The sequence below is a fragment of the Syngnathoides biaculeatus genome, chromosome 11 (assembly GCF_019802595.1).
Source record: "Syngnathoides biaculeatus isolate LvHL_M chromosome 11, ASM1980259v1, whole genome shotgun sequence".
NCBI lineage: Eukaryota > Metazoa > Chordata > Actinopteri > Syngnathiformes > Syngnathidae > Syngnathoides > Syngnathoides biaculeatus.
The window spans coordinates 22,066,703-22,082,653 of record NC_084650.1 but is presented as its reverse complement, the minus strand read 5'-3'; the positions used below and the strand labels follow the sequence as shown (position 1 = coordinate 22,082,653).

The following is a 15,951-nucleotide window of genomic DNA, read 5'->3' as shown; positions in this document are numbered from 1 at the left end:
GCTTTAAATTCTTAGATTTTTTTTGTAGGACACACAGGACACGCAAGTCCTGATGAAATATAAACAAAGTATCAAAGGTTACTGTGGAAAAATGAAATAGGTGTTCTTGTACTTTTTTTTAAAAGTAGGCAATAGATTGGTCGCGCTTCTTTTCCCAGCATGCATTGTGACATGTAATGCTGAACTTGAATGATATTAATCATTATTGTTTAAATCTGTTTATGATATAAATAGTTCATTGAATGGGTGCCTTAATTAGCTGTTAGATTATGTTGAACAGCGTTAACATAATATTTTCCCCACTTTAATGACATTGAAAAGTGAAATACTGTAGGTAGAGTGAATCTGCAATATGACTCACTACGCATTTTGACTTCTTCATTCAGTTCAAGGCTTTATAGTTTCCTGCTATTAATAACCAAACATTTTAAACTTTTATGGAAGATATGAATGCTAATATTTTTTCGTTGTTGTGGTTATGGTTCAGGTTTCATGGAGGCTATGTGAAGTTATTTATAATTCTAACACAAAGTTTTATCTTGGTCCCTTTCAGAGGTCCAAGTAATCCCACAAAATACTCCAAATGTATCCACAACAAAAACAAAGTAGAGATGGGTAGATGGCATGTTGAAGTTTGTGCACAGTACCTGGTTGTTGTGGGGCATCCCGTACAAGGCCTCAACCAGGTCTGCCGCCCTCTTTAAGATTACCTCCTACAATCGGGAAGAAGAAAAAAGAAAAACGGAGGGAGATTGATCATGAGTGTGGCAGCTCAAGGAGTTCAGTCACTTTCATTACATTTCACTAGTAGCATTATGCTGTGAATGCAGAACAGAAGCTGCACGACAGGAAGACGGCAGTGAGAGCAGGCGAGAGGAAGAGAAATGGGTCTGTCCATGCACTTTGTTACTGGTTGGGCAGTTTGGGAGTGCATAGGGAAGATACCATAGGGCTGTGAATAAAACATGAGCCTGTAGCTCTTGATCGGTCAAGCATCTTTTGCATCTTCTCCTTCCTTTCTGCTAGATCATGGATCTCCTGCTCTTGATCACATACAGTGTCAATCTAACCTAGCGCAACATATCACCAGGCTAACAGCGCTGCAACTCCTTTCTTAGCTGGGGCACACCTGTCTCCTGACCTTTATTGACCCTGATAATGTTCTACATGAATAGGCAAACACCCACTTTGTGTGATAAATGTAGTTGCAGAGCAGAATGGAGTGGAATTGCCCATATCAAACATTTATTCTTGTATAATGTTGCTGGTCTTCGTGCCCATTTTCTATCACTTACCCTCCCTTTTATCCTTTCTGTTCTTTTCACTCGTTTAGCCGATGTGTGTCTCAAGGCAGTCTTTATATGTGCGTCTATGTGTGTGATGTAGACACCTTCAACCCTACAAAACCCTTTTTAAAAGTTAATGTGCCGGGGCCAGGATATATGCTGGAGGCGCGACAACCAGAAAATTGCAGCCCCCCCTTTCCCTCCAATGCTCCCTCATTTCTTTCTCTCCCTCCTTCTCTTCCACTCATACGCACATGTACACACAACACACACACACACACACACGCTGTGCGTTATACCCTCCTCAGTGTATCCCTCGCTGTGAACAAGCCCCGGAGCATGTGTGCTCTCTGTTCCATGACACACCGCCTTTCAATCAGACCTCATATCTCTCTCTCTCTTTCTCTCTCTCTCTCTTTCTCTCTCTCTCTTTCCCTCTCTCACACACACACCCGTGGAAACACACACACGCATGCGGAGGCTGTCGAGCACGCCCAAGACATGACGGGAGGGTCAGCAAAGCAATAAAGATTGTAGAGCGCTGTCCGAGGTGCTAAATTCACTCAATAATGGGAGCGCTGCCTCTGTGTTAACCTCTCATTACTAGCACTATCTGGAGGAGGGTGGGGGGAAGGCGGGGGGCGGGGACAGGAAAAGAGGGGGACCAGAGAGGAGCCCCGCTCGGCGTGATTGAGAAATGTAGAGGCCCGAGTGAAGTAAGTGGTTCTTTAGTATGTATGCGTCGTTCCTCGCTCGCTTCTCGCTACTTTTTCTTCCATGCCAGATGCCTCCTAGGGATTCCTGGATAGGTAAATGGATGGATGGGGGAGGAAGCGAGGAGGTGGGAGGGGAAATGAGGGAAGAGAGAGCATTACGGCTCCAACAGATCCCCAGCTGGAGAAGGACAGTCTTCAAGGAAGATGTGTGAGAGGCTGCACTTGATGCAAAATATTCTCTGGGTCCTTCATTTGTTTCTGCTCATGTTTTTGAGGGGGTGAAAATTTGAACCAAAATAAAATCACGCCCTCTGGCCTTGCACATTAACATTAACAGCAACTTGCACATTAGGTTGACTGAGGACTCTAAAGTTCCCGACAGGTCCAATTGACAATTGCCTGCTTGAATGTTTCTGGTTTTGACAACATTGAGACATTTACATATATTGTATTCTTAGATCTTTTTTTCTCAATTTTGAGGAAAAGTTAAACTCTTGATAATTCATTTTCTAAGTCATTTGCCCTGCTCAAGGTGACAGGGAGGTTTGCGCCTGCACCACTTAACTTCAGGCAAAAGCTGGACCACACCCTGAACTTGTTTCCAACAAGAGTAAAATTCCCTGCATTTTTATTTCTGCACTTTTTAACAACCGTCATCATTGTAGGCTAAATGTTATTTAAATGACATTGGACATTTGTAAAATTCTCCTGACGGTATGTGGCCTGTGATTGATTGGCATCTACATTGTACCCTGAGTCTTGCCCACAGTCGGGTGGAAAAGCACACCTGTGACTCCAATGAGGGTTAGCGGTATCAAACATGGAGGAATGGATGATAGCAATGGCACTGCTGGTGCCTTTTATGTTCTTTCTTTCCAAGAGGGGAGTACGTTTAAGGTAAACTCTGTAGACCTCCTACGCATTGGCAAGTGAGTATAACATGTTGTATGTGCTTGATTAGGAATTTGTAGGATTTTCATCGTTAACTTTTCGGAAACTTCTGTATAAGTGAATATAAAAAAAAATATTTAGTTTTTGAATGAAGAAAAATAAAAGTGACATATCCTAGGAGAGTGTTGACAACCTGGCCACACGTACAGTAAAGCAATCTTCTCTTCACTCGTCTATTCCATGCTTCGTCTTCTTCTTCCTCTTTCCCATTTATTCTATTAATCACTTTTTCATGGTCCAGTGCCCCGTCTACTTATCGGTCTCTCGTTAGCAAAGGGATCTGTCCAGAAGCTAAACGCGATTAGGCAGCGCTCCAGAGTCATTCTGATAAACAGATAAATGTGGTTAGCGCCGTGCTGCCTGCCTTCCCCTGCTGCTGTAAGGAGAGACCATTTCCTGGGCGCAGGGTCTCTTCCCGTAAAGTCAGGCCCGCGGAGACGTCAACAGGAAGGGGAACCTGATCCAGAGCGGAGTCTGGCCTCGTCTGGCAGGACGGTCACTCATTAGCTGGCCCCAGATCCCCTCCCTTGCACCACAACCTGAGCTATAAGCACTGCGTGGTACGCCTGTGATCCGGCTTCCAGCACTCCCCGCTTACATACTGCCAGACTATTAGTGACAGCACAGTGCAGCTGGATGCTGGATCATCATCACAACATATGGAGACAAAGCAGGCATTTCCAGGGTTCATTAAGAATCTCCTCACTAAAGGTGCCTCGGGGAAAACTTTGTTCCTAATTTAACAATTGTGCGGAAAAATAGGCAGAGAAAAGGCTTGGCGTGCACTGAATGGGCGCGCAAAAAGTTGCCAGTGTTTGCCCCTCTAATGATTGAGGCCAACTGTTGAGAGGAGTGTGGTCAACAAACTGTTATTACCTAATAAAGGCACAAATCAATAGAGCTGAAATGAACAACTGGGCCTGCCAGCGACGGCTGTTCATTTAGAAGAGAAGGAGACAGCACAGAGTGAGGGAGGAGTAGGAGGTGAAAGAAGAGAGATGTAGGGGGTTAAAGACATCACCAGGACAAGTCCTGGATCCACCAGACATGACACACAACCAGGACAAGTGATTTCTTTATCGTCCTTCTACATCCACCTAGGCTCTCCATCTCCACCTCACACTGACGTCCACTGTGTGCATGTGTGTGCGGGTGCTGGTGCCGAGATGTGTGCATGTGCATGCTGCTCTGTGAAAGCGTGTGTGTTGGAAGTAATAAAGTCCACCCGGGGTTGACTTCGATCCACTGACCCAGCAGGAGGTAAGACTGGACAGCTATGATGGATCACCTAACCTCCTTCTGCCTCTCCCTCTTCCTCTCTCTCGCTCTCTTTCTCCCTCTCCCTCTCTCTCCTTCCTCAACCTCCTTCTCTCATACTCCCCCTTTTCCTCCCACCGTCACTCCCCCTTTGCCAATCTAAACGACCTTACGCGCGGTGCGGACATGAATAGAGCTGCTTGTGCATTTTCAGTGCAAAATAAACTGCAGAAAATGACCATGAGCGTGTAATAAAATGTTAATGTTCACACCGCAAAGTGTCTCAGTGTCCAGGGAATACAGTCATTTGTCTGTATGTGAGGTCATGCTGCCCTTGTGGCATGTATATCCATATGCCATATGACACTGGAGACGACATAAATACATCTCGGTATCAGTGTTACCAAGATAAATTGCTGTGCAATAATTGCGTGTGGCAGAATGACATGAGCGTGGACAAATGAGAGGAGTTGTGGATGCACGGCACCTTGGGTAATCTCTCCTGGTCTCCGGGGTGTCTGGGGATGACCTTCTGTAACCTCTGGAAGCCGTAGTCTATAGTCGGCTCGTTCAGTGCTGAGCACAAACAAGAAAAGACAGATGGGAAATTTAAATGTTTGATTCTCGGTAATGAAAACACTTGTGCGCTGTGATATGAAGAAGATGAATGAGTGATTCACTTTTTGCTGTCGAAATGACTGAATTAAGCAGGGGGTGCACATGAATATTCCAACATTTAGGCTAAACGTGCACAAAATGTGGGTGTTTTGTTTGTCTGGTATCCCTTTGTTTGTTTAGTAATGTAATGTATCTCTTTGTCACCTGCTTTGGTTCTTAATAAAAAGCCAGGATCGAGTGGATTTTTGGGTATGTGTGCGTGTAAATGTGTGTGTGTGTGTGTGTGTTTTTGGGCGTGTGTGTCCTGTGGTCTCGTGTTGATCAGCGACTAATATAAGCAATTACAGAGCCAGGTTCCAATATAACAAAGGCTTGATCGCTCCGGGGAGTGAAGGCTAAATACACGCATATGCGTGCCGGAGCGCAAACACACACACAAATCCACGCACACACATATACAGTGTATACAGAGAAAGTCAAATCATCCAGATAGGAGGGAGAACGCACTCTCTCTGTATGCTGTGGTTGTGCTACTGTAATTGAATATGAGAAGATGAATATTTAAACATTTGAATAAATACAATGAAGATCTGAGGCTTACAGTACAAACACTTCAGAGGAGGATCGTTGGATAAATGCTCTTGCCATATAATTAATTCCGAATGTACTCTCTTGCACCCCTCCCTCTCTGTGCACCCCCACCCCAGCCCCTACCCCCAGGTTGCCCGGGGAGTCAGTGTACATGCATGGGTAATGGTCTTGACTAGTTCACTGCCATTGCTTCTGCAAAGGGCTTTGTACAAGTGTGGACATAAAGGAGACCTACAAACAGAACTGAACAAAGAATTTGACCACCCCACGATGTAACGTTCATGCTCCAGCTGTCCTAACCTAACAGCTTTGCTAATGACCACCATCATTGTTTGTTTCTGTCAGGGTTAACACGGTGCTATCCAGAAGCTTTTTAAACCAATATGTTAATGATACAATATGATAATTAATGTATGTATTATTTCTATATACTACGTAGTGTCACATGACATATTTATTGATTAAGATGTCAAAGTAGTTATTTGCTGGCGTTGCAGAATGGGAAGTGTAGTAACGGCGGTTGAATGTTGCACGAGACTTAATTTTTGACTTTTCATAGAAGCCGGCTAAATCGTAGATATAAAATGAAAATGGGATACACTTCTGTTTGCAATTACTGTTCAAAATGATAAAATAAATGTTGGATTTTAAAGAGTCTGCATTAAAGCAATACATGAGGCCGGATGGTCTCTGAGAAAATCGGGCGGTGTGGTCTGATAAATCTGCCAAGTACGACCGTATATGTGAGGGATTGCCCTTATGTGTTTGCGTCGTCCGTCTGTCTCCCCTGTGGGTCACAGCTTGGACGTTTCCTGGGGGCCGATGCCCCGCTCGCCCCACATCTGAGCAGCCAGGCTGACTAGGCGGCCCCTAGAAAAGAGGCCCCCAGAGGCGATGAGTACAAGCTGTCCTGCCGGACCGCTAGTGGCTTCGGCAGAGCTCCTCCCTGAATCGCTCACTTAAACAGAGAAGCTAGAAACAAAGCAAAGCTCAGTGATAGGAGATGCTCGCTTTTAAAAGCTCACATTCATTTCCACTTTTTAGATCTCCCAATGGAAACTTCTAGTATGACGTACACAAATGAAAGTGAGGGGAGGTAACAGGCTATGGAATTACATTTGAGGGCGGGGGGGAAGTAACTGGAGTGGAAACACGGAGGTCAAACACAAGCCGTTCTGCGACTCTCGATGTCCAATTTGATTTTAAAACTTCCCCATAAGTGAAATTGAATTTAACCCTTTCCGACGTCAACCTATCAGCCTCAGTTAATTGCGCTGGCAATGTTTGAAGGAAAATGTGTGTAAAAGGTGAATAATAATAATGTGATGAAAAAAAATACACTTGTTTTGCTGGAGGTGAATGCTACCCATCATCACTTCCATCCCTTCTGCCACATAATTTTCACGTGAAGTTTGTCAAACCAATTTGCAATTCCTCCCTCAGTTTTACATCATGTGTGGCTGGCATAGCGTCGAAACAATCTTGTAGTGCAATTTAAATTGCAACTCCACTTACTTAACATAGCTTTCAATGTATTATAGTTTTGAAATTCACTTTGCCCGCCTTATTGTGACGTTACATTTTTTTTTGTCTTATGACACATATGACAGTAGAGCTTGTCCACTGCTAAGCTTAATCAGAGCAGCGAGATGATCACATCCCAAAACTTGAGTAGGAATCGTGGCTAAGCACAATTATTTGACATTAGTTTCCCATTTCAGGAGTCTAATGTCTTCAGAAGCTGGATTTGATTTCATTTAGACATGTGGGATCCTGAAATTATTCTTAAAAAATCATAATTTTTTTCTGAATGGCAGTGGTTGTTATTGGTAATTATCTGTTGTTTTTTTTTTCGTTTGTTTTCCACGACATGACAGATGAGTCTCAAATGAACACTAGCAAAGTAAAAAAAATGCAAAATGAACAGAGTCAACCCTAATAAATAAAGAGAATATCATAGTAATTGAGCAAGGATGTCACGTTCTCTGCTCATTTTCAAAGGCCATAAAACAGAAGAGGAATATATGTGCGGGGCAATGTGCACCACCCTCTTACCTGGTGGTGTTTCTTTGGGGAGTTTAGATTCATTTTCCGTAACTCCCATTTCACACTGGGAATTAACACTGGTGGAAAACAACTGGCGTACAATCAGCACGTGTAAGCATGCAAGTGCACTCCTGGATTCAAAGCACACTCTCGTGTACAGGTATATTTATAATCTTTACCTGTCGCTCTCCAGAAGAGCAAATCAAAGCCAGTAAAACATAAATGCCATAAATAAATGAATAGATGAGCAACAGCCCCTGGACTAGAGGGATTCACCTAGCAATCACCCACATCAGATCAGATCAATGCTCATGGAAATTTCATGAAGCTTCAAATCTACACCGCTTCATATTTCACTACAATAACCCACAGAGCCGCAGGGGGACTGGGTCTGAAGGGGTGAACGGGTAAGAGGAAGAAGGGAGGAAGACAGAGGTGGGATAGAGAGGTGGAGGTATGTGCTTGTGTGGGGGGGGGTAAATGGGGCGGCAGTGGGGGTTGGGATGTTTCGGGAGGTGGAGGACTATAATTGAGAGGTCAGAGTGTTGGTTCTTACTGAAAGTGGAGAAGGAAACGATGGACGGGAGGAAGGGAAACTACGGTGTCCACTAGTCCTGTGTCACTTGTGTGTGTGTGTGTGTGTGTGTGGTGTGTGTGTGTGTGTGTGCAGCCAGGTGAGCGTGTACTTGCAAGGTTAGGTAATTGGCTCTGAGGCCCGGGTGTTAGCGCCTTCTCAAGCCTGCAGACAGTGGGTTAGGAGCTGATCATATCACAACTCTGTGTCTCTCTGTCTTTCTCCCTCTCAACTCATTCGTTACCCCCCCATCCCCCTTCAACTTGCAACCCAGCCCCCTCCCTTCTACAGTCTCCAGTGCTCAGGTGTGATCTCATAAGCGCTGCTTGGCGATCGATGCCGCCAGTGGCAGGGGGTTCAATAGCCCTGAATTACGGCTTCATTTCTCCCCCCTACACACAGATGAGAGCTGCCCCCCTCACCCACCACTACACACACACACACACAACTCCCACTACTCGCAATCCAGATCAATACTCTACAATCTAATTTTTATCCATTTTTCCATAAACCCAGAGATTGCGTTTATTTGGAGAATCCGACAAGCTAAATAAAGCATTGCTTGAAAATGTCAGGTAGACTAATGCATGGCTGAAAATTCATACAGAGAAAACACATGAGTGGAGCTTTTTGCTCTTAAAGCAAGGGAGAAGGAGGGGGAGGAGAAAGGGGTGGCAGAGTGCTAAAAGATTCTACAAATCAATTGAGGTGTGGAAGCTACTACAACCTAAGCTCTAATTATCTGTTGCAAAAAAAGCGCATGTCGACAGTTAACAATACCTGACAGCATGGATCCTCGGTGGGAGAATGCAAATTCTGGAAGTATGGATGAAAAGTGTGCGCTTGAATTAAGATACAACAAAACACAGGGAATCATTTCCCTCGGTGTGCGGTGCTCATTTCAGCGGGGTATAAAACAACCTACATTCGAAATTCATTTACATCATCATCATGGAGCAGATGCCTGTGTAATAAGAACTGAGCATACTAAAGAGGGAAGACAAGCCACATGGTGCAGAAAATTAATCTCAATCTCAAATAGAGGTGTGAATTTCCTTGCAGTTAAGATGGCGTAAATGTGAACGTGCGCCGCTATATCAGCTGGCCTTCTGTCTCCAGCTGGAGACCAGCCGTTTTAATCAACAGCAGGCCTCCACCCAAGCTCAATAAAAGACAGCATTCACAAATAGGAGCAAGACAAGTAATTGATCTCCTCATGCTCGCACCCCATTTTTTATTGCCAGATGACTACATGCTGCAGTCGAGTGATGGGGATGTGTGTGAATGTGCTCCTTGTATCGAATGTGCATATGAATGAGGAGTATATCTGACTCTGTGTTTGGATAGAAAGGTAGGAAGTGCATTTCCACTCTCATTATGTTCACTTTTGCACAGGCATTATTGATGGATGCCTGCATTGACACCTCCACTACCTAATGAGATGCAATACAAGAGCTGTGTCAAAAAATTCCGCTGCAACAAAGATAATCACGCTCGGTTTTGATTGACATTGACGGAGAGGTAATAGCAATATGTTTTATAGTAGAGGTGGAGTTTGCAGTGGGGTAAAACTGCACTCAATCTACCTGGGAGCACTTTCCCACATTTTGGTGAAGTTATACATGGAATTATGATCTAGAACAATTCTACACCACTACATGTGCACACACATATGCGCGCACACACAGAGAAAAAGAGAGTGAGAGAGAGAGAGAGAGAGAGAGAGAGAGGGCAAAAAATGCTGAGTTGATCTGCATTTTACACATATCCTTAGTATATAGTTGGAGATTTGAAGTACTCGTCCAGCAGAATGATTTTAAATGATTTAAAATACTGTATTCAGCAAAAGCTTGTGAATTTGGCCGCAGTCTGTATTTTGTCAAATACTAACTAAAGGTAGGCGCTAACTAAGCAAGTGTTCCACTCTTAAAACTAATTTGGAGCACAGAAGCAAAGATGAACAAAAATGTCATTTGACATCCTGTCTAGTTTAAATTCAGTTCCTGACTTTTGTCTTTTCTCCTCGCTCAGCTTGCTCCTGAATAATGTCTCCTACGCACCTAATATCCAGCACGCACTGAAAGACTATCCCTAATGTTTGTCCGTGCGTGCGTGTCAATGCCTTCTGCTGCATGCGGCGGTGGCCTTAATGTGAGCAAGCAGGGCCTTTTAATATCGGCACAGACCAGAGTCGTAGCACTAAGCAGACGAGGCTGCATACTGAGGAGGGGAGGGATTGCCTTTTGAACGACAGGGGCGATTCATCAATTCCCTCAATCTGCGGCCAGCACCTCTGTGCCATACACACAAACACGTACGCAAGGGCCCCTCTGACACGCACTATTATTACTACCTTATATTGCATGGAGAAAAGAAAAGAGAGCTCTTCATTGATGAATGTCATAAAGACAACTATGTGGCTAAAGGTGATACACAGCAAAACACTTAAATGTATTTATACAGGGTCGAGAGTAGGGGACGGGGGATTGGTGTTAGGCATTGACCTGATAATAAGAGAGAGAGAGAGAGAGAGAGAGAGAGAGAGAGAGAGAGAGAGAGAGAGACAGAGAGAGAGAGATTAGGGAGGTAGCTAAACCCCAGAGGTGGGTAAGGCAGAGGGCAGAGAGATGAACAGAGTGTGGATAAGGGGATAAAAAGACAGAGGAAGAGCAGAGAATGAAAAAACATTCTTTTATTCTTATCAGTGGAGAGCTTAATTGCCTTTGATGAGTCTAATTGGAGCTTTCTGAAGTCTAATAGCAGAGGAGTCCTCAGAGACAGCGGAGAACACATTACAGTAATGGCTTCTCTCCCAATCTCCACCGAAAGTCCCTCCTCGTCTCTTCCGTCCAAGACTACAACTGTGCAGAATGCTTGTGTTTGCACTGGGCACGAGCCGACGGATGGTGCATTCTGTACATACACATGTATGCGTTTGTATTTTTGAAAAGTAGCAGGAGCAGCAGTATTGGGTAGTGTTGACTTAATTAGGTCTGTGTGCTGCTCACTTTCCTCTCCTCAGCAGAAGTTGATTAGCAATGCCAGCTGTCCCCAATGTAATTCAGGGCGTGCATGTATGCGTGTGTGTGTGTGTGTGTGTGCATGCCATATACAAGTATAACTGTGTGTGCGAGCGGGGAACCGTGGTGGTTGTGTGTGTGTGTGTACATGCATGCTGCCAGCTGCCACACCGCGCTGCCAATCCTCCATGATTAGTACCCACTGGCAACTGGGCTCAAACTGGTGCCAAACAGACCCAGGAGGGCAACATGGCCCATGGTAATCCACCATCTCTCTCCACCATCCTCCTGTTTTCATGTACCTCTCTCAGCTCTCATCAATTGCTTTGTTCTTCCAAATGCTTCGCCCATCATTCTCCTAGGAGACACCGATGGGTAGGCCCATACGAGTAGTTTTTGAGGGTTTGGTCTGAAGAGGGCAAAGAGGAGAGTGGGCTCTCTGCCTTGACACAGTTGACCGTGTCACTGTGAAGGTGCCAGTGCTTGGCGAGTAGCATCACAGCCTGCGTGGATGTGTGTGTGGGTGTGTGTTGAGCTTCCAGCAGATGACCTCTGCTAAATCTCACCTGTTGAGATTCTTCAATGCGCCTCCATAGAAGCCAAGAGACAGAGGGGGGTGGGGTAGGGGAATGAATTCATTCACAGGGGCAAGTTTTGAATAAGTGAATGTGACAAGGTGAAAGAGTGGAGGGCTGGGAAGAGATGAGGTGTTTATGCATACGCTTCCCACATGTCTGGCACATTAAAACACTGCACGCATACACACACAAAAACCTACACACATTTATGGGCTTGGCAGAGTTGAGGTCTGTTGGACAGCTCTGGCATGGCAAAGTCTGGCCACCCATCTGCCCTCTGTCTTAGTAATGCAGTTAGTGTCAATGTGTACGCGTGTGCCTCGACTACCTTCACACATATATTCAAGCCCGGGAAGGCGATTCCCCGCCTTTGCCACAAGTATACAAACACGGACATGGATCCTGTCAATGTACAGTAATTAAAAGACATACAAACGCAATCCAGGGACGCGGCCAGCGCATTCACACAAATCTGATTTTGTCAAATGTTGGCACTTCCAGCAGGGGTTTACGTGCTAAGTCCATCAGTAGTTGAGATTACAGACAGATTTATGTGATTTGCATTCTCCCTGGAGACCTGTGTCCACGCGTCGGTTAATCACTGCTTCACGTTCACACTCTCTGCCGCTCTTTTCACCGCGTGGCTATAAATCTGCAGCGATACATTCTAATGTAACCATCCTGCTATTCACGCCATCAGAAATCACACTCTCTGTATAGACCCCCCCCCCCCGTCCTGCTGTAGCCCACCCTCGACAGGGTTAAATCTAAATAATCCCACTAATCAAAAGGTTAAACCTCCACCTGACCTTCACTTGCTTCATAAAAGACAACAAACACATTCCTTTCTGATGTTTCACTTTTGTTACTGCATCACTCTTAGTCATGCAACTGCATTTCCTTTTCGCAATTAATACAAAGTAATTAATTACCGCTACACCTTTAGCGACGTCACCTTTGTTAAACAACTTTTTTTTGGTCAGAACTGACATAAAGGAGCAAATATGGCAGCAGATTGGTAGATTGTCGATCAATTTCATCTTGAACACAGGTGTCAAAGTCAAGGCCAGGGGGCCAGATCAGGCTCGCCACATTATTTAATGTGGCCTGCGGAAGCAAATCATGCACTTAGACTTCATTCTTCTTGCTAATCGCAAACTGCATCTTTAATAACAATGAGAATTGGCATTTTTTTTGTCCCCAATGGCCAGGCCAATTTAGAGTCTTCAGTGAATCTACCAAGCATGTTTTTGTGATGGAAGAGGAAACCCGAGTACCCAAAGAAAGCCCACACAGGCACAGGGAGAACATGCAAACTCCACATAGGCAAGACCGGGATTTGAATCCCGGTCCTCAGACCTGTGAGGCAGACGCTCTAAACAGTCTTCCACTGAGCTGCGAGTCTCAAATCACATTTTAAGTTTTTTGATTAATTGTTACATGTCTAATTTATAGTATATGCTTTCACACTCAAAGCAGTCCCCGGAGAGAAAACATACTTATGATGTAGCCCTCGCCAAAAATGAATTTGACACTTCTGCCTTATGGCAACAGAATTTGTGAGCTCTGATGTGTCGGTAGTACCTGTGTAGATGAAGCGTCCAGGTGTGCCTTTGCAGAACTGTTTGGATTTGTAGGACAGCGTGACCTCCACCACGCCAGGGATGTGTCTGGGGGGAGTTTGCACTCGGATGGCGTGTGGTGTGATCAACTAGGGGGAGGCAGAATGGCCACACAGGTTATTAGGATGAATCGGACGAACTGGCGATACAATATTATCACAATATTTCGATAACAGTAGTGATAGTACCAGAAATGCAATGATCATACATAATCATAACTTTCAAATGAAAAAGCTTGTATCTCTGTTTTTTTGCCTTTCATAGGAGAAAAAAAGTCACACATTTGGACAACAATGTATTTGAAGAAAATACATGAACACACAATATCTGTGACCAATGATGGTTAAACTGATGAAAATGTTCATCTTGCACATTAATCATGAATAATAAAAAAATAAATCATGCTTCAATGAAAAACAATATTTTAAGAGCTGTTGTTCTTCTAAGAAGCAAGAAAAATGTATTGTCTTTTGAATAAACTTTGATTAAAACAATAAAAATAATAATAATGAAAAGAACAACATAAATGACAATTACATCCCATGACCCCTAACAGGACAAGTCGCAAGAAACTTACTTTATGAGACAAACAATGGGACAAGTTTTACTGTATATTTTCTTTTTAAAAATTGGAAACAGATTAATGCTTTAGCACACAAACATAGTGGACTGAGTAATGGCATCTGAAAAGTCTCAAGATGAAGTTCTCTCTCGCCTTTTAAAGTTACATAGCAAGAAAGCGAAAGTGCAAAACAACTGAATGCTACCACAAGAGAAAATGAGACACAATTTCCTGCTGCCAGTATTTTACACAAAAGCAAATTTACTTTTGATGAAGGTTTTTCGTCATTATGGCATTATTAATATTACTTGTTGCCATTACGGCTAAATCAGTTTGTTGCAATGGCCTGAGGTGAGCTGATAAAGCCAAAGACGATGTCATGCTAAAGATGGTTATAGGTGTTGACATAGATCTTTACAGAGGGCTTCAAAGTTAGTTATGGAGGTATATGTGATTAAAAAAAAAAAAACCTTTGCAAACATCTATTATGCAGCATAAATAAACATATGATAGGCTCGTCCTTACTGGCCTCTCGTCTTCGTGTCTGTCAGCCTTGGCTGTCTAGCTGCCGTTAGCTTACATTAAAGCACCACGGTGTCTTTAAGAGGCTCACTTAGTGTGGCTGATGGGCCCACTCCCCGTGCACGCGTGCGCGTGTGCTGAAGGCTCTTTGAAAGAGAAAAGCAGTAACGACAAAACACAGATGAGACCTCACTGAGTGCTCATTTTCCGCATCCTGTGTCGAGCTAGCTCTCAAAGCGAGCGGCGCTCAAAAGCTATCAGTGCTCCTGCCAGCGTGCAACGCATGTGTACGTGCATATGTGTTGTTCAAACCGTCTCTTTTATTGCTCACTTAACTAGGCTTTCATTCTGCCATTGTCTGACCCCCACTCAAGCTCCGTCGCGATAATATAGGAGCTTTTTATAGAATAATTCTTTTACTAAAGAGAAAGCTGTTTCACTGTAGCGCTCACTGACCCTTCAATTTCTCACATAGACTGCATTTACATTTTTGTCATGTGGCAGATGCTCCTTGCAAAGTGATTCATACGGTACAGCGTGCATGCTCCTGAGATACAAATTTAACAAAAGACCAACTGAGAGCTCCAGATTTCATGTACTTGAGAAATAATGTAGAAGAGGTGACAATTATGGACGTAAAAGTCAAGGAATTCATTGACTTGAATAATGAGATACATTTTGAGCTGGGAACATTTTCTAAATGCGTTAACTTCATCAATTTTTTTTGTTGTTCTAAATGTTTGTAATCAGATCTAAATAATAAATATTGTCGCTTTTCATGCAAATACCACCTTTTACCAGACATTAACCTCACTTTCTGTGCCGTGTGCTCATTGGTCTTTGTTTTGTAGCATTGACGCATGACCTTCTGTCTTGAGGAAACAGAAATAACATTTGACTAAATTTCTCAGCTTTTGTGTGTTGACTGACAGTTTAATTTTATTCATTTCAATAATTATTTTACAGAACGGAAGAACAGGCGAATCGTTATGTTAACTTTATAGTTGGAGTGACAGTTATACGTAGCTCTGTGTGGGCGCGTGACACTTTAGCTGGAAAAACAAGATTTGTTTTGACAGTTGTTGTTTAAGAATACCTGGCAGTAACTTTGTTATCCGCTGCAACTAAGTCTAAAGCTGTTGATTATAATCTAAAAAAAAGTTTTGTTCACCACTTTGGGACATAAATAGGGTGACATTATCAGCTTTGGTTGCTCAGGCGATGTTGTCATGTTTGATGCTACTACCTCATTTGTCAATCTGGGATAAATCAGTGGTTAGTATATCATCGTGCTGACAAAATGAATTTATTGTTAAACTGTAGTCTGTAATCCTTCAAACTTTTAAAAATCTTTTGATGAAGAGAATGTGTTCCAAGTTGTTTCTATCAAGTCAGGATGAATGGCCCACAAAGCAAAAAAGGGACTTCTACAGATAAACAGAATTGTGCTAAAGTCTTACAAGTTTTACTACCTTCTTAATAGCAGTCATTATGAAACAGCATTGCTATATTAAAACAGCAAATACCGTACTGCATTTCCACAAATACTGGCCAGGGGCATTGATTCGCTAAATTGCACAATATTACAGGTGTATCAAAATGTCAAAT

The 15,951-nt window shown here is 43.5% G+C and overlaps 1 protein-coding gene across 4 annotated transcripts in view; it reads right to left on the bottom strand.

Moving 5' to 3' along the window:
- The window catches only part of ebf1a (EBF transcription factor 1a), a 66,962-nt gene that overhangs the window by 12,739 nt on the left and 38,272 nt on the right, over positions 1-15,951 (bottom strand). For all 4 annotated transcript variants that reach the window (XM_061835379.1, XM_061835376.1, XM_061835377.1 and 1 more), the window contains exons 10-12: positions 13,222-13,348; positions 4,698-4,786; positions 648-713 (exon numbers count right to left, since the gene is read on the bottom strand). In XM_061835379.1, the coding sequence (XP_061691363.1) occupies positions 648-713; positions 4,698-4,786; positions 13,222-13,348 (282 nt within the window). The remainder of the gene's footprint in view (positions 1-647; positions 714-4,697; positions 4,787-13,221; positions 13,349-15,951) is intronic.